Source organism: Panthera pardus, unplaced genomic scaffold, assembly GCF_024362965.1.
Source record: "Panthera pardus isolate Hobbes unplaced genomic scaffold, ASM2436296v1 HiC_scaffold_21, whole genome shotgun sequence".
Lineage (NCBI taxonomy): Eukaryota > Metazoa > Chordata > Mammalia > Carnivora > Felidae > Panthera > Panthera pardus.
Genome location: NW_026526777.1, coordinates 7,296,741 through 7,314,778, shown reverse-complemented (window position 1 = coordinate 7,314,778; position 18,038 = coordinate 7,296,741). Strand labels below are relative to the sequence as shown.

The following is an 18,038-nucleotide window of genomic DNA, read 5'->3' as shown; positions in this document are numbered from 1 at the left end:
TTCTGCTGTCTATTCCTGTAATAGGATCTTAATGATCAGGAATGGCTGGAATAACGAATTCAGAGATAAACCAGAAATGTTCCTTTAATGGAGTTTAAAAACCCTGCCTCACAAAGGATGCTAAATTGTCCACCCACTTCTACTTCTGTCCCTGTCCACCTCCATCCATCTCCCACAGTGACCCATCATCTTTTTAAACATAAATTATATCATGTTCCAACATCCCCCTTTTAAACTAGTCAGTGGTATGTCCTGCTCCCACAGTAAAATCCAGCACCCTGAAAAATCTGCCAGTTTTTCTATCATCACCTCATGCCATTCCCCTTCTTACGTTTAAGGTGTTATTCTTTGAATATACCTTGCTCCCTTCTACCTCAGAGAATTTGCAAATGCTGTTCCCACTCCTCAGATGCTCTTCCATGCATTTAGTAGGATAAACATTGTTTATCCTTCAGATGTCAGCATCAATTTCTACTTCCTTCCCCCTCTACTCCCAGAGTTCCAAAATATTAAATTAGACCACCATCATTGCATTATTTCAAAGAACCCCATATTATTTTGTTCGTTTCTCTTTTTGGCACTTTTTAAAAAGTATTTTTAGAACAGTTTTAGGTTCACAGTAAAACTGAGCAGCAGGTACAGGGATTTCCCATGTACTTCCTACCCCAACACATGCACACCCTACGCATTTTCATAATACATATTATAATCCGTAATTATGTAATTGATTATAAACTTAATACCTTTCTCCATCATATAAAGTAAGCAGGTCTCACAAGGACAAAGAATTTCTATTTTGATCATCCAGGACAAGGTCTCAAAACTTTGTTGTATAATTGAACAAATGTCTTAAAATTGTACTTCCTTTCCCTACACCTGCTTTAGAGAAGAGCTATATCTTAGAGACAAGGGCAAGAAGCTTGAGAAAAAAAGAAATGTAGATAAACTGGATAGCACAAAATTAACACACCACTAAGCAAGAGTTGCTAAAAAGAAAAAATACATATAGAGAAAAGCATTAAAATTTTTTTAAATAAAAAGGAAATTCACCCTGGAATTTTTAAGTTTCTGGACGGTATCTTTCATTTTTTCTTTGTAATTCTTTAGTTTCTCTGGAGAATCCACAATTTTTGTTTTCAAACTCTCTTGCACTTCTTTCAAAGAAACTACGGACAATTTTAGTTCATTCTGTTGAGAAAACATATTTATATTAGATACAGTAATAAAACTGGTAACTTACCATTACGACAACGGAAAAGGACAAAGGAAAGGGGTCTCTGCTCGCCGTGGTGGGGGCGGCTGTACAACTACGACCCTGTCACTCGCCTGCGTATTTGTTCCCATTCGTCTGTGGGCCGAAGACCAAGCCCCTGAGGAGGACATTCAAAGGCCCTTTGCCGTGTACCCCTCCCGTCCTCGCCAGGGTCCTCTTCCACCAGGGCCCCGCTCTACCTACGACCTGCTAACGTCAGGCCTAGGCTCGGAAGGTGCCAGCGATGTCTCTCTGATCAGCACGGTCCTTCTGAAAACCGTCAGCCCTGTGCCGCCTGTGAGCTCCATTAATCCTTGGAAATCCTGCCCCCACTGCCTTTACGTCCTTCTATAAACAACACCATCACTGTTCAGGGGACGCTATCCATATGTACTTCGTATGTGTTGCTGACTTTGGCTGGGTGACCTGGAGTTGTGTAAAGTTCTTTTGTGTTCCCAGAGCACACACCAAGCACTAGCACTGGGGGGGTGATCGACACATGCTCGCTGAATTAAAACAAATTTCCTTAGTCTCCCGAATTTCAAACCACCCGGGGAACTGAGGTGAAGGGCATCAGAAAACGCTATTAAAACTTCTCTGTAAGTGTAAGGGCGCCTGGGTGGCTCAGTCAGTTGAACCTCTGACTCTTGATTTCGGCTCAGGTCGTGATCTCACGGTTCGTAGGTTCAAGCGCGGAGCCTGCTTGGGATTCTCCCTCTCTCCCTCTCTTTCTGCCCTTCCCCTGTTCATGTTTCTCTCTCTCTCTCAAAATAAATAAATATTTTTTAAAAAAATCTCTGCAAGTCTAAAATTATATAAAAAGAAAAATATTCACATGAACTTCCTCCCAAAGTATTAGCTGATAAATTACATTGTTTTGAAACACTCTATGACTCAATGAATCGATATAGAAAGGTTTCCAAGAAATATGAAGTGCAAGAACCAATTACAGATCAACATACAACACAAAACGGAATAGTTTCTACGAAAGCAGAATAATGAAAAAGCAAGACAACCATATGCCTCTACACAGGTGCACACCATGTCAGGGAAAAGGACGGGAAGGTGTGTCCTGCAGGTTAAGCGGGCCCAGAGAAGAGGGGCTTTGTGTCTCACTCGCTGTCCCTTGTCTCTCCCTGCATATATAACGATACACACGTTATGCCATTTGAGTATTTCACGACAGGAAGGTACTGCTATGTGGCTCGTGTAACTTGTCTACAAGTTATTTTTTTTAACTAAAAAGTACCACAACTGATCTCACCTTTTTTCCAACTAACTCAGGGAGGCAAGTTAAATGTTTGAAACAGTGTGTCTGTTATTATAGTAGACCGCCCCACTGTCCGCTCCTTCATGCTCCACAAAACTAGTGATCACTTTCCTTCCAATTGATACTGACTTTCATCACAGTTTTTCCCTTTATAAAAAGCTTAGATTGGATATTATAATTACAAAATGATTTTATTTTAATGTAGCTTTAAATGGGACAGAAAGAAATGAATAATAAAACTGAACCACAGCCAATACTACTCAGATAAAAGCCTTTGCTAATAAAAAGAGTGACAGAAAAACAAGGAACATGTTCCACCAAAGTAAATTTCAGGTGGATCTAAACTGTCAGTGTTAACAGGGAAGCCATAAAAGTACAACGAGACAATGTGGGATTAAACAAATGAGAAGTGGGACGGTATTTTCTACGTAAAGAATTCAAGCCACAAACCATGAAGGCCATGTCTATACATTTTACCACATTGAAAACATAAGCCTTCTAATGGGGAAAAAATGATGAATTTAAAAGACAAATAGTTAATACCCCAAACTCATAAATCTTCTTTAAAAAAAATGAAATAAGCAGGGTGCCCGCGTGGCTCAGTTGGTTGAGCGTCTGACTTTGGCTCAGGTCATGATCTCACGGCTCGGCTCGTGAGTTCGAGCCCCGCGTCGGGCTCGGTGCTGACAGCTCGGAGCCTGGAGCCTGCTTCGGATTCTGGGTCTCCCTCTCTCTCTGCCCCTCCCCCACTTGTGCTCTGTCTCTCTCTCAAAAATAAGTAAACATTAAAAAAATAAATTAAAAAAATGAAATGAAAAGAACGCAGATAGCTTACAAAATAAGAAATAACAGTAAACCATTGAATCAAGATGTCGAAATCACTAAGAATCAAAAAAAATCAAAATTAAAATGAGGTGTTTTTTTTCCTACAAAAGTGACAAAGAGAGCAAACTAAAAACATCCAATTTTGGCAAGAGTGTAGGGAAAAGAACACTCATATTGTATCAGTAGAAATGCAAGTTGATATCTTTTTAGAAGTCAGTTTAGCAAGGTGGATCAATTTTAAATATTTTTTCAAGTTTATTTATTTATGTTTGAGAGACAGAGAGAGTGAGCAGGGGAAGGGGAAGGAGAGAGGGAGAGACAGAATCCCAAGCAAGCTACGCACGGTCAGCACAGAGCCCGACGCGGAGCTCGAACTCACAAACCTTGAGATCACGACCTGAGCCAAAACCAAGAGTCAGAGGCTCAACCGACTGAGCCACCCAGGGGCCCCTCGGTGGGTCGATTTTACACGTGTGTTCCCCTTAACCCAGAAATCCTACATGTGGGAATTTATTCCAAGATGAAGGGCAGCAGGTGCACAAATATCGACGCCCGTACGTGTGTAGCCCGTACACGCTGCTGTCCGATCGCAGAAAAATTAGAAGCCAGCGGACGTCTATCAACAGGACACTAGAAGTAGCTACGTTAGCCCAACGCACAACCATGGGTAACCATTTAGATGATGAGGATCGACGGTGACGTGCTAACTCTCTACACTCTTTTGTTACGTGAAAGCAGGCAGGTCTGAGGCGTGAAGGGTCTAGCATTCCCCGTGTACAATCACACGTGCTTGTCCGCAGAGACAAGCGTCATCTGGGACACATCTCAGACTGTGCGGGAGCTTTCAGGTGATTTTCGCTTTCCTCACACATTTCTGTGTTTCCGTTTTTTGACAGTAGTCAGCTATTGTATTTAAATTGAGAAAAGTTCAATTAGTCTCGTTTTAAGGAGAAAGGGAGAAACATGTGACCGTAACACACACAGTTCAAACATTCCTCACATAACACAGTCAAACCTTCAGGGCTAGTTATATGAAAAGGAGCTTACCAAACGCTTGGTTTTCTCTGAAATCTCTGACTTCTTTTGGGAATTTCCGTCTTGTAGCACTATCTAAGGAAAAAAGCAAACAACTCTTCTCTAATGATTCAAAATAGATTTAAATTTGCCACTAACATAAAGGTAAGAAAGAAGAGGAGTTAAATGGATTAGACCATAATATATATTCTCAAACTTATCTATTTGTGATACCACTGCTCCAAAACAAGTATCTAACAGCTCCTCTACTAAGCAGTGAAGTCCAAATAAGTGCATAAGTACTTATGTCCTAACAACTCAGTAGCCCTCTGAAAAAGCAATATATACAAATTGAAAGAAATAGATGTTTATTTTATTCTCAAATAACCACAACTACTCCCAAATAGAATGTGTGTACCTGTTGCACACTGCACAAATGCACACATCTTGGAATCAGATTGGACTCAGACATTCTCATTTCCTGTTCTGAGATTTTTTCACGTAGTACTGGTTTTTTAGCATGGCCAATGTCAAAACCCAGGTTCACAAAGACACGAAAGGAAGTTAATGTGAGTTGTTGGAACTGTGGACTATCTTGAACTGGTGGTTCAAGCAGGGTATGGCAGATGCTGCTTATCATTGTTTCCCTTGAAATTTTAAAATATCCTGAAGCACCCCTGCGGGTTCGCTGTGGTGTCCAGGGTGCCATGGGACAGTTTGGGAACGGCGGGAGCAGAAAAAGGGAAATCCTAAAAAACTCTAGTCAAGGAGACAGCGTGTAACTCTGACAACACGAATAAATAACTCATGGTCAACAGAAGTATACATCCATTCTAAGGGGCACAAGTGGGCACAGCAAGGTACCCTGTATCTTTAGCAACTGGAAGTAACATTCCCTTACCCCTCCACACCCACCAAAAAAAAAAAAAAAAAGCGGTGTTTTTAAATTTTAAGCTAACAACCGTGAAAATAAAACGAGACCTCGCTCACATGGAGTCGGGAGGCCAGGAGGGGGAGCCCTCACCCCGCACCACTCCATGTCAATTACAGGAAGCCTCGGCACCCGCAGGCCCAATGCTGGCAGGAGGTTCATGGCATCTCCACTGGGAATCAACTCCCCCAACCACCGCGCCACTCAGCCAAGGAGAAGCCACCAGCAGCCTCAACTTCTGCTTTTCTTCCGTGGACTTTCTTTCAAAGTCGCCCCTCCCAACCCCCTCCTTCTCCATAAAGTAACATCGCTCTCCTCGTCCGACTAGCCCTCGGCTCGTGCTCAGCTGACATGTATCAAGCTGCAACTCTCTGCTCTTCCCACATAAACCCATTTTTGCTGATAAGATTAACTGGCTGTTTCATTTTTACGGTCAACACAGCTGATACCGTTTTCTGACGAAACTCTTGATTCAGTGATTGCTGCAGCTCCTGAATATCATCTGAAAGCTGCTTGAACTCTGCTTGTTCTTCGACTGGAACAGAACTAAACATAGCAAAATAGATTAAAATGACACATATCAAGTTCTTAACTGTGCAAGGCCAAAACCGTCCCTGTCCTCAAATAACTCAGATGAAAAAACAAGAAACAAAAAACTGTTTTCATGTGTCTGAATTCTCATCCTTTCATGTGACAGGGGTTTAAAATAGATGACCTGACCTCTACGACACAGAAAATAAAAATCAGATGGGCTCCTTCGGCCTCCCACCTCCCAATCTATGGATGGACTCCTCTGCACTCATACCTGCCCCTTCTAACTCGGCTCCTGATACGAGGGGCGGGACATCCCTTTCTGTTCGTGACGGTTCCTGCCTGGCTGCTCTCCTCCCCTCTCTCTCCTGGGTCCCGCATTCCTTTACTCTGCCCGTCCTTCCTACCAGCACTTGCCCACGTAAAGGTCTCTGCCCTGCGCGTGGCTCTCAACTTCGGTTTTGAGACGCGGTCTAGAACTGTGGTTTTTGCTATCACTTCCCTGGCTGCTAGCGCGCCGAATAATCTTGACATGCTTTCAACTGGCTATTTGCACATATTCCTCCGTAAATCCCGTTTTCAACCTTTGCCCATTTTTCTCTCATCCTTTGGCTCCTGGTTTGTACATGTGTGTATCAGGCTTCGTTAGGGACAGGGCCGTTCTGCTGCACATGCTGGAAACACCTGCTCCTGGTTTGTTCCTCATCTTTCCCCTTGGCTCACGCCAAATTTACCTGTTACATTTTACTACCTGCCTCCTACCCCTAGACTTCACAGCTCCCGGCTGTCTCTAAATCTACACACGGACAGGTGATGAATGTTCTCCCTGAAGCAGGTCAACTCAAAACCGTCAAGAAATCAGAAGGGATAAAAAAAAAATCCCTCTGCTCAAAGTCTATGTACCTGACCAAGAAATCACAACTCCTGAATGACTCTCCCCACTGACCAACGAAGCAAAACAAAGCTCTGTTGAAGGAGTAAAACTTGCCCAGAATTAACAGACCTTAAGGAACAGAGGCCAGTTAGTCCCCTACACTAGTAACTCCAGACACAACTTAGGAGGTAAGTTCACGGCTTTACACATCTCAGGCTAATTTCACTAACCACAAGGATAAAGTTAAAGAATATATTATGTACGAAGAGTTAGAAAGAAGGAAAGCTAGTTTTTCTTTTTAGAACAGGTAAACTTAGACCGTCTGCTATTTAGTGAGGGCAGTGGGGGAGACCTGAAGGGGACCGCAGGACTGCAAAGTCCTACCCGCGATTCACTCTGCGCCCCGAAACCGTACTTATTCGTAAATCTCCGACTTACTCAAGTCTCTCCAGTTTCATCAGTGCCTCCTGGTGTGCCGTATTCAACTGGTGCATTTTGTCCACAGAAGATTTCTGTTAAAGCAAATTTTGTATTAGTGCTTTTCAATATAAACAGCGATGTGTTTCAAAAAACATCTACCGGTTCACACCACAGAATGCTTACCCCTCATCTTTCACCACCAGAAATAAGAAATATGAGAACAGGCATTCGTGATGAGTGAACTAGAAACTTTCTTGTTCACACACAAATGCCCAGTTCCTACCATAGGCAGGCACTGCGCTAAGTGCCAGGAACAATACCCAAGAAGGCGAAGTTACACTTCGGACTTAAGTAGCTCCTTGAAGAGTCAGACACACGCACGGAAGACCGCAGAGCAACCTGCTACAGGACTAGATACAATGACACCCAAACCCGACGTGGGTAACGGCTGGGGAGGAGTGTCCCCGGGGCTTCGTGAAACCAACAGATGTTTGAGCTGTGGCTTAAAAAATGAGAAATCAGCCAAGCAAAACTGTATGTTTCTGTGTGTGTAGCAAATACGTGTGTAAGCTCTGGAGAGTGTGTGATGTTGAGGAAGTATAAGCTTAACGGGATTTGTGCAAGGAAGCACTTACATATACACTCAGTGTAGCTGGAGCTTAAGTTCTAATTGTCTGGTGGTCCTCTGGCACTCTTCTAAGAATATGATAACCCCACACTGAGGACAGATGGAAACAAATCACACAGATGACCCATAATCTTTCCAAATTCTCTAAATTGTTGACGAAACGAGTTTCCATCTGTTAGAGTGATTTACTTGGCTTGAATCTTGTAACACAATGTTGGGCAAGCTTGATAAACAGAACATCCTTTTAGGCTATTTTTTAGAAAGCAAATACAAACCTCAAATATCTAATTAAATAAAAACAGACAGATTCGTTACTATTTCTCTTCCCTTACAATTCCTAATATAGGAAAAGGAGCCTCAGCTACAAGAAGAAAACAAAAGGGAACAAAAGTTCCCTAACATGATCAAATAGCAAAGAAAAACTCCTTTTGAGAGAGGCTTTCCAGTCATTAAAATCTTCAACTTCACATAAATATTAAAATAAATTGGGCTCTAACAGCCATACGACAATTAGATACCCACGACAACTATTTCAAAACAGGTTAGTAGCTCATAAATGATGTTACTGATCTGCTATGTGACCCCAAAATATATTTAAATCTTACGTATTGCCAAAGAAATTCCATGTATGTCTCACGGCACGCTTCTCTGAAGTGAATAAAGTTGATAATGCCACTTAAAAACCGACTTGTTCGTTTTGCCTCTAAAACAGAAAGCAAGACTCCTTAAATAAATCCTGGAGACAATGTGAAAATAAAAATTCATCCTCTCCCACTATATACGTGGCTCAGTTTATAGAATAAAACCGAGAATTTGCTATAATTAGCCAAAGTGCAAAAAAAATGTGCTCTAATATAAAGATCAGAATGATCTTTGCATTAATAACTAAAAAAGAAAAAAAAATGGCAAATCATTTCTGGCTGAGAGAGAATGATAGGGAGCAGATTTACTCTCCCATCTTAAACAACTAGGAAACCAGACAAAATGTATGAAGCAACAGATTTTAGACACCGGACAACAGGCACCACAGGACAGCAGTCCCCAAGACAAACGCATGAGTGAACCCTGTTCATGCACCAGCCTGCTACTTGGGACTTTTCAGGCTGGGAGGGAAGGACACCATCAGAACTCACAGGTCCTGCTGAGTCACAGAGATAGAGTGTGGAGTTTGGGGAGCCCAAGGCAACTAGAATTTATGAGTTCTAGATGCCTTGGCCTCTCCAAACTAATATCTTCCTGACAGCCTTTATTCTATACAGATATCGTTTGTTCAGGAACACAGAGAGACACATCAGCATTATAAAGAGATGATTTTTAATTTTTTTTAATGTTTATTTATTTTTGAGAGAGAAGACAGAGTGTGAGCAGGGTTGGTGGGGGGTGGAAGGTTGCAGAGAGACAGAGAGAGAGAGAGAGAGAGAGAGAGAGACAGAATCGGAAGCAGGCTCCAGGCTCCAAGCTGTCAGCACAGAGCCTGACGTGGGGCTCAAACTCATGAACTGTGAGATCGTGACCTGAGCAGAAGTGTGAGGCTTAACTGAGACTGAGCCACCCAGGTGCCCCGGGGAAGAATTTCTTTTTTAAGGCCCGAATCAAACTTTTATACTTAAAAAATATCTGAAATGAAAAATACACCAGATGGGATGATCAGCAGAACGGCCTGAGAGATGGATATATTAGTGAAAATGAAGACAGGACAATCAAACCTATCTACAAGGCCAGAGAGAAAAAATGAATAGAGTATCTATGAGCCGAGAGACATCAAGTAGCATAACAAACGTGTCATCGGAGCCCCACCAAAAGAACTGGCAGAAAAAACTTATAACAGATATCTGAATATTTTCCAACTTTGATAGACACTATAGACATAGGCAAGGAAGTGAGCAAATCTAAGTTGGGTCAGGGGGAACACGACAAAGAGAAATGCCCCAAAAAGCACATCATAATCGAACTGCTAAAAACTTACGATAAGGAGAAAGTCTTACAAGCAACCAGACGGAGGAGAACCAAAAGAGGTAAGTCCAGACTAAATAAGCAAGTGGTTTGGATTATGAACTTTCATGTAGGAAGAGTTGCAAATGCCTTGGGAATTGGAGCGGAGAGGCCCCAGAAGACGTGGGATGCTAGAAGGCGACGTGTCTAGTGGAAAGGTAGACTAGGGAAAGAAAATCTCTCACGCCAGTGAGGAAAATGTCAGGTAACACTGTCTCTTAGCCTTATCTCTGGCAAGAAGACAAACACTGAGAATTCTAAACCCGGAGCCGACTACCATAGGGATTTCCGGTTTGAATTCAACTACATATGTGGTCTGAGAACTACCAAAATTAGGAATTAAAAAGTGATTTTGTCCAATGATAACCCCGGAACAACTGCCAAAGGCAAAAAAGTATCTCAGGAGGGATGTGGCCTCAACCCCAGAAGCAGAAGACCGCAGGACTACTCTGTTAAAGACAGACTGTTGAAGACAAGCTTATTTACACTCCAAAGGCACACGTGCATGTGTACATGAGTGCACACACACACACGCGCACAACACACAGAAGAAACAACCTGTCATCAGTGTGTGGGATGCAGCTAAAGCAGGACGAAAGGGAAATTTATAGCACTAAACACCTGTATTAGGAAAGAAGAAAGCTGTCACATTCATGTCCTCAGCTTCTACTTAAAAAAAAAAAAAAAAAAACAGTGGGAAAATAAAGAGCAAATCCAAAGAAAGCATGAGAAGAGAAGGAATAACAATAAGCCCAGAAACCAATAAAATAGAGAAAAGAAATAAAATACAGAAAAATCAATGAAATCAAAGGCTGGTTCTCCAAAAAGATAAAATTGATAAGCCTCTAGCCAGACGGGTCCGGGAAAAACAAGAGTGAAAAAGAAATGATAAATATTAGAATGAGACAGGGGACTTCACTACTGAGCCCAAAGACTGTTAAAAAATGATACAGGAAAATTACGAACAACTTTATGTTAATAAACTGCCAACTTAAATGAAGTGTATAAGTTCCCTAAAAAGAGGAAACACCAAAGCTCACTCAGGAGTTTGGCAATAAACCACCAGCATTTGATATTATCAGTGTTCCAGATTTTTCCTCTTCTAATAGGTGTGCAGTGTTTGGTCAACTGATTTTTTACAAAAAGTGTTAAGGTTAATTCCATGGGAAAAGAATAATCTTTTCAGGGGCGCCTGGGTGGCTCAGTCGGTTAAGCGTCCAACTCAAGCATTTCGACTCAGGTCATGATCTCACAGTTCGCGGGTTTGAGCCCCGCATCGGGCTCCACGCTGGCAGCGCAGAGCCTGCTTGGAGTCTCTCTTTTTTTCTTATTCTCTCTGCCACTTCTCTAAGTAAATACAGAAACTTTAGAAAAAAAAAAAAAAAAAAAGAATATTGTTTTAAACAAGTGGTGCTGGAATAACTTGATGAGTATATGCAAAAAGGAAAAAATATGAACCTTGACCTTACATAATATATAAAAATTCAAGCATTAAATAGTAAAAGCTAAAACCATAATATGCTTAAAGCAAAGTATCTGAGTAAATCTTAGCAACCAAGGTTTTTTTAATAGTACATACAAAAAACTGGTTTTATGAATCATAAATGAAAAAACTGATCAATTAGAATCTTCAAAATGGAAATATATTTTGCTCTTCAAAAGACACTATTATAAAATTAAAAAGACAAGTAATAGACGGGCAGAAAATATTTGCATAATACATATCTGGTAAGTTATGTATTTTCATATCTGAAGAAGCCTTACAATTCAGTAAGACAATTCAAAATATAATTAGTTAATTAATTAAACAAACAAACCCAAGCAAATGATTCAAAAAGACACTACACCAGAGAAGATACGTGGATAGTAAATAAGTATATGAAAACATGTTGCTATTAGTCATCAGGGAAATGAAAATTAAAACCATGAGATAAAACTACGTAGCCGCTAAAATGGCCAAAATTAAACCTTTCTGATACCAAGCAAGTCAGGAGAGGATATGGAACAACTGAAATGACCAGATGTTGCCGATGGTGCGATGCCGCCACTTTGGCGAACGCTTTGGCAGTTTCCTAAAACAGTAAGTATGCATTTGCCCCGTGAACCACGCAAGGTATTTACCCGGAGAAATGAAAACACGTGTTCTTACAGAGACTTGTAACCTAACCTTCCGAGCAGCTTTGTTCATAACGGCCAAAAATTGGAAACAATTCGAATGTCTCTCAACGGGTCCCTGAGTAAATCATTGGGTAAATAAGTTGTGGTTTATACTTTCAAGAGAATATTATCCCAAAATAAAAAGAAACAAAGTACTAATAAATACAATTAACATGGACGAATCTCAAAAGCATTCTAAGTTGAGGAAGCCAAATGCAAAAGGCTACAGATTATTTCATTTATATCAGATGTTAGGAAAGTCAAGAAACTACAGTGACAGAAAGCAGCCCAGCAGTCGCAAGGGAAGGGGCGTCGGTCAGAAGTAACCAACTGCAAAGGACCTGAGAGAACTCTTGCAGGGTCATCGAAATCTCTGTACTTGACTGTGGTAGTGGCTATACAACTCTATATGCCTGTTAAGATTCACTTCATTATACATTTAAAATTGGTGAATTTTTATTTTGTGTAAATTATACATTGATAAACAAAACAAAAAATTACATCAGAAAGAGGAAAAAAAACCAGTTTTAAATGGCACACTGAATCTCTTGCAACATAAAATAACTTGACATAGAAATATCAAAGAGTCAGGGGTGCCTGGGTGGATTGGTCGGTTAAGCGTCTGACTACAGCTCAGGTCATGATCTCCCAGTTCTTGGGTTCAAGCCCCACACCGGCTTTGCACTGACACTGCAGAGCCTGCTTGGGATTCTCTCTCTCTCTCTCTCTCTCTCTCTCTCTCTCTCTCTCTCTCTCAAAATAAATAAATAAACTTTAAAAAGTAAGTAGACATATATCAAAGAGTCAAACGAATTAAGGACATTTAAATAGTTAAGAGAAATTGACATTTTAATCTAATATCAAGGCTCTTCTTAGCAGTGCTAAAAGATATTCTCTTCATGGTAAAAAGTAATTCTTACATTTGATAAAATTGGTATGAAGAATCCGCTATGCAATATCACAGCTTGTATATTACTCATAAGCTTATTTTCAAATTTACAGAGTGTTTTTTAAATGTAAGCAGTTAAGAAAAACAGATCAAGAAAAGAGTTTTTCTGCAGATCTACGAAAGAAAAAATTCCAGTCATAGGATATGAAAAAATTCATCCTTAAGAATGGGATACACTTTCTAAAGCCAATTTCCTACAGTTTTTTTTTTTTTTACATTTGTTAATGTTAAGGTAATATATGAGATTGGAGTCAGATATTAAAAACTGTTTCAAATTCCCACTTACTTGGATATAGGATATCAGCAATCTCAAAGTCATTCACCCGACAGATGGGCAGAAAGGAGTCCCTTGAAGACGAAGGAGAGAAAGAATGTCATAAATTATATACAAACCATAGGACATAAACATTTCATTTTCAGAGAGCTCTCTGGAGATGTTTCTCAACATCAAAAGACCAAGTCAGAAGCCTACTACCGTGCATAATCCTGCAGTACAGAAACCTATGTTTTCTGCACACTCTACAGGTATTCATGCCATACCAAGGTATAAATTCTAATAAACAACACACACTTAGAGGTACTAGGACTCTTTAAGAACTCAAAACACTCCCAACAATTTTAGATTCACAACATCTCAAAACTTCCATCGCAAGCAGGGTTCACAGTGCCACAGAGGGAAGCAGTTAGTTCTATCCGGGGCGAAGTCTGCAATTTTGAACGTACTGATGGAGTGGAGAGGGAGATGACAGAAATTCTCTCTCCAAGAAACCCTGTCATTAAGAAAGCTTAATGTAATGCGCATGTGCATGTAGGTGGTCTAAGAAAATAAAAGCACTTTACTCACAGATGAATAAACAGATTGCTAACTGGCAAGAAGCCTTCCATGATATGTGGATACATGACTTCTGAGTTCACGGGCATCTAGATGTGACACATCACAAAATCTAAGTTACACACTCATTGGACAAAACGAGAAAAATCTTCAACCTCAAGATAACTTTAGTCATAAGTTAACATTAAAATAATCCTATTATCATTAAAAACATTTTTAAATTCAGCCAACAATATAGATCCTAGCACAAAACTAGAGTTGTTGCTAATATTATAATCTAGGTTCACAGCAGGAGCTCAGTAAAGATGTTTCAAATGAATGAAACAATGCAGGGGTAAGGCTAGCGCATATTAGGTATCAGGAACCAGGCTAAGCATTTTCTACATATTCTTTTTTAATTTTCACAAGAACCCTAGGACAGGCTAGGACATATTCTTTTTTAATTTTTACAAGACCCTATTTTATAAACAAAGAAACTAAGCCTTGGCAAGATTTCATAGCAAATAAGCAGCAAAGCCTTTGATTTTTAAACAACATGTAATCATACTGCTGAGATTCTAAAGATACTACATTTTTAGTTAAAACTTCAGATAATGCCCTGAAGATGTAACAACGACAAAATTAAGAAAAATGACCTTTCCTACTAGAAATACCTAATTTGCTAAAAGCTCAGTTGCCTCATTTCATTTTTTCCCAATCTTAGTGCATATCTTCTCCCCTATTTTGGGAGTCCTGTCCCGGAAGAGAACAGAATCTGTGGAGACTCCACTGTCGTTCATTATTGTCTCTGCAGACCAGTCCGTACGTCTGTGAATACCTGCACAGCGTCGAGGAGTCGTGCCATTTAAGTCTTTTACTTCTGTTCTTGTCTTACTAAGGCTATCAATATAAGCCACTATTATGCCTAAGATTCTTCTGTAGGTGACATTAATTTTACATAAGCCTTTGACTTTGTTAAAAACAAAGTCAAGAACTTCTTATCCTGAAACCAGCATGCGATGCGAACGAGAGAAATACAGCAGAAGAACGTAATTTTGCCTCATCTTAAACCCACCATGTAAAAATGCTCCAGTCGAATCCCATACACTATTTGCAAGGCTCGCATGTAGATCATGTTCAAGACTTCGGGCTACAAGAGAAAAACAACCGTTCACACTTGGATGCATGACTGTAACGCTGTGTCACTATCATCGTCACCATCCAATATTGTCACCACTGGATGCAGAGAAGAAAAGAGAAACAAAATGGCTCTATTGCCCTTGAAATACTCAATTTTTCCAAATTTTAACACACTTCTACACTTACCAGTCTGTTCGGATGTAGTAGGTGGTGAATAAGATTATTTGTCTCAGCTTCCGAACAGAATGAGAGCAAGTATATTCAATCCAACCCAATCCAATCCAAGCAATCCATCCACATTAGGGAAGGGAAGAAGGGTTAGTCTTTCAAAACAGATTGCGGACATGTGGCAAAAATTAAAGCACACTGAGGGTGGGGTGTTCTGTTTTCTTTTCGTTTTTTAAACAAAGACCATGGGCAAACTTAGTTCATGTTCTAGATGTTAAGGTTTCCCAAGATGTTAATAGTTTAAGTGAACACCATGACCTTGGGGATATAAACTTAACAGGGTAGCCTGGGATTTTTTAAATGTTTTCTAATACAGTAGTTGCCAAACGCTGGCCTGTAGAACCTGTTCTGTTCCATATACAAGTTCATTTATTGGGAGATTATTCATTCCCTTTTAAAGAACTAAAAAGGCACTGAGATCACCAAGTTTGAGTTCTACATCATTAAACCAGGTTTTATTATGTTATCACTTCAAGACCAACACAGGAAAATGGAAGGAGACTCTGGGATTTTCTGTGACACATAAATAGTTCATTTTTGCATTTAATAACTAAAGAAATAAGAACGATGCCTGTCAAAACAACTCAATCCCCCCTTGGGGCACAATGCAAGAAAATTAATCTGCAAGCTTCCAAAGAGAATTGTTTCTAAACAATTTTTTTGTGGTTGGAAACCACCTGGAATAGGTTCCTTCAAGCCCTACCAATAAATAATGCACTCAGACCACCACTCCAATAATAATAAAAAATTTAATATACTTTAATACGCTTATGATTTAGAAGGTTTGTTGTTGTTTTTTTTTTAAAGAAAACTACCATATTAAAGAATTGAATTCCTAATGGAAATGTAGAAGTCACCCCAGATACAGACTTAACATTATTTTAAAATTACAAGAAGTGAGAGATTGCTTCTGGATTAAAATGACTGGCTTACATCAAAAGGTAGCATACATGCCCTTCTCCACAAACACTGCAGACCTAAGTAGTTTCATTTGTATTTAAATGCCATCACCCACATGCAAATCACATATTACCTTTGGATTTGGATAAAGATCATTCTTGGAGAGGTTTTTACCATCAGCTCCTGTTAAGATTTTGTTGCGAATATGAATCACAATCTCCGCTACATTGTATCTGGGGAAAGACAAAGTTTCCATCCTGGGAATGTCCTGCTAGCCTGAGTCTGAAGGAAGAAAAACAAAAATCAGTAACCTGGCAAGAGCAGCTGATCTCTTGATCCAGAAGCTGATAAACAGGAGTAAAATTAACAAGCCGAGGTTGAATATTCATAGTAGTGATAACTATCATCAAACATCCCAGTAAGAGAACACAAATGACATATATATAAAAATCCTACATCATACATCTGAATTATAAATGTGGATATATGGATCCTAAAATATCTTTTATTCTGAAATGGCACCATCGTTCTCTAAGTTTCCTAACGCTGTTCTCTTTCATATGGGAAAGAGGACTTTGCATGAATATACCTGAAAAAGCATGTTTTTTTTTTCTTTTTTAAATTTGGGGGGCATGGAGTTTAACAAGTTTGGTCCTGAGAATTATTCTTCAAACCAAGATACAGAGGCAACCCTATCAGCAGAAGCTGTATATAAACAGTAGCAACAGAGGGCACATAATAAAACCGAACTCTGACCTTACATTCTATGCAATGTACACATAGTGAGACGGGTAATAAGATTTAAGATGCACATAGGAAGAAGAGAGGGGAAACAATACAGGAGGAATAGAATGCTGTAACTGGTAGGAATTCCAATCACCGGAGAAGAGAACTTTAAAAACAACAAAAACCACTTTCCCCTCAGGGCCCTCAGAGGTACTCCGTCCGGCCTGTGCCCCTAGATCAGTAGTTCCCACAATGTCGCCCCCCCCCCCCCCCGCCCCAGTGGGGGGACATCTGGCAATGTCTGAAGACATCTTTGGTTGTCCGGACTGAAGTGGGGGCACTACTGGGACCTATGGGCAGAGGATCAGCACGCTGCTGAACAACCTAATGCACAGGGCAGCCCCCCCCCACAGCAAAGAATTATTCCGTCCGATTGTGGATACCGCTGAGGTTAAGAAACTCTGCCCTAGAGCCTTTAACTGTTCTAACGCCTGCCACAGTGTATTGCGATTGTGTTTACAGAACTGACACTACACTTGGAGCCCCGGTAACCCAACGCTTTCTTCGTATTTCTAGCTGTGCCCAGGAGAACAGCAGTAGTGGTAGGTAACACAGCAGGAGGAGCACCGGAGAGCAGCCCCTGCCTCCGCCACTCAGTTAACAACACCCGGTTTATTACATACGGACCCCCCACTCTGTAAGGCAGTAGCGTAACTCAGGAGATCCCGTGTGGCTACGTTCCATTTTGCAAACAAACTGAAGTGACCCACAATTCTGGACACCCAATTCTTTAGGTTCCTAATGTTTCTTAGAACACTACAGTTAAAAAGCAGCTTCGGTAACTTGCCTCAACTCTGATAAACGTAGAAAGCCAATCTGAAAGACCATTGGCAAGTAACTTCCCACTTCTGCTTGAACACGTGCAAACATCACAAAATTCGCTAACTCTCAAGGCAACTTCTTCCCGCTTCACTATGGCTCTAACGATCAGATAACTCTTGGGCAGACTGTGCAGAAATCCGTGCGTTGTAACCTTCACCCACCGGTCCCCTTTCCAGTCTGTGCAGCTACAAAGAGCATGTTGATCTCTGTTTACGTGACACCACTCTCAAAAGTGTGAAGAGAGAGAGCTACCACGTCCCTGTTCAGCCGCCTCTTCTCTAAGGTTAAGCATGATGTAAGTATAGTCGCTCCTCACACATTACTTTGGAGACTTTACCGTTCTACTCACTTTCCTCTAAAACCAACTATTTTGTGGTCAATGTCTTCTTAAAATCTGATGCTTAAACTGAACACGAGACTCCAGAGATGGTTTGTCGAGGGCAGCAGATCAATACAGTGACCCTGGCCACTGCTGCTCTGGTCTACCGCTGTAGCACTTACTGTCTGT

The 18,038-nt window shown here is 40.6% G+C and overlaps 1 protein-coding gene across 4 annotated transcripts in view; it reads right to left on the bottom strand.

The window, feature by feature from the left end:
- Positions 1 to 18,038, bottom strand: part of NUF2 (NUF2 component of NDC80 kinetochore complex) — a 29,418-nt gene that overhangs the window by 9,791 nt on the left and 1,589 nt on the right. For 3 of the 4 annotated variants that reach the window (XM_019465725.2, XM_019465728.2, XM_053908948.1), the window contains exons 2-10: positions 16,056 to 16,204; positions 14,730 to 14,804; positions 13,688 to 13,764; positions 13,130 to 13,191; positions 8,351 to 8,448; positions 7,136 to 7,209; positions 5,742 to 5,838; positions 4,395 to 4,457; positions 1,051 to 1,188 (exon numbers count right to left, since the gene is read on the bottom strand). In XM_019465725.2, coding sequence (XP_019321270.2) covers positions 1,051 to 1,188; positions 4,395 to 4,457; positions 5,742 to 5,838; positions 7,136 to 7,209; positions 8,351 to 8,448; positions 13,130 to 13,191; positions 13,688 to 13,764; positions 14,730 to 14,804; positions 16,056 to 16,178 — 807 coding nt within the window. In that variant the 5' untranslated portion in view covers positions 16,179 to 16,204. Of the gene's footprint in view, positions 1 to 1,050; positions 1,189 to 4,394; positions 4,458 to 5,741; positions 5,839 to 7,135; positions 7,210 to 8,350; positions 8,449 to 13,129; positions 13,192 to 13,687; positions 13,765 to 14,729; positions 14,805 to 16,055; positions 16,208 to 18,038 lie in introns of all 4 variants that reach the window. The other variant, XM_053908947.1, reaches the window with a different exon arrangement.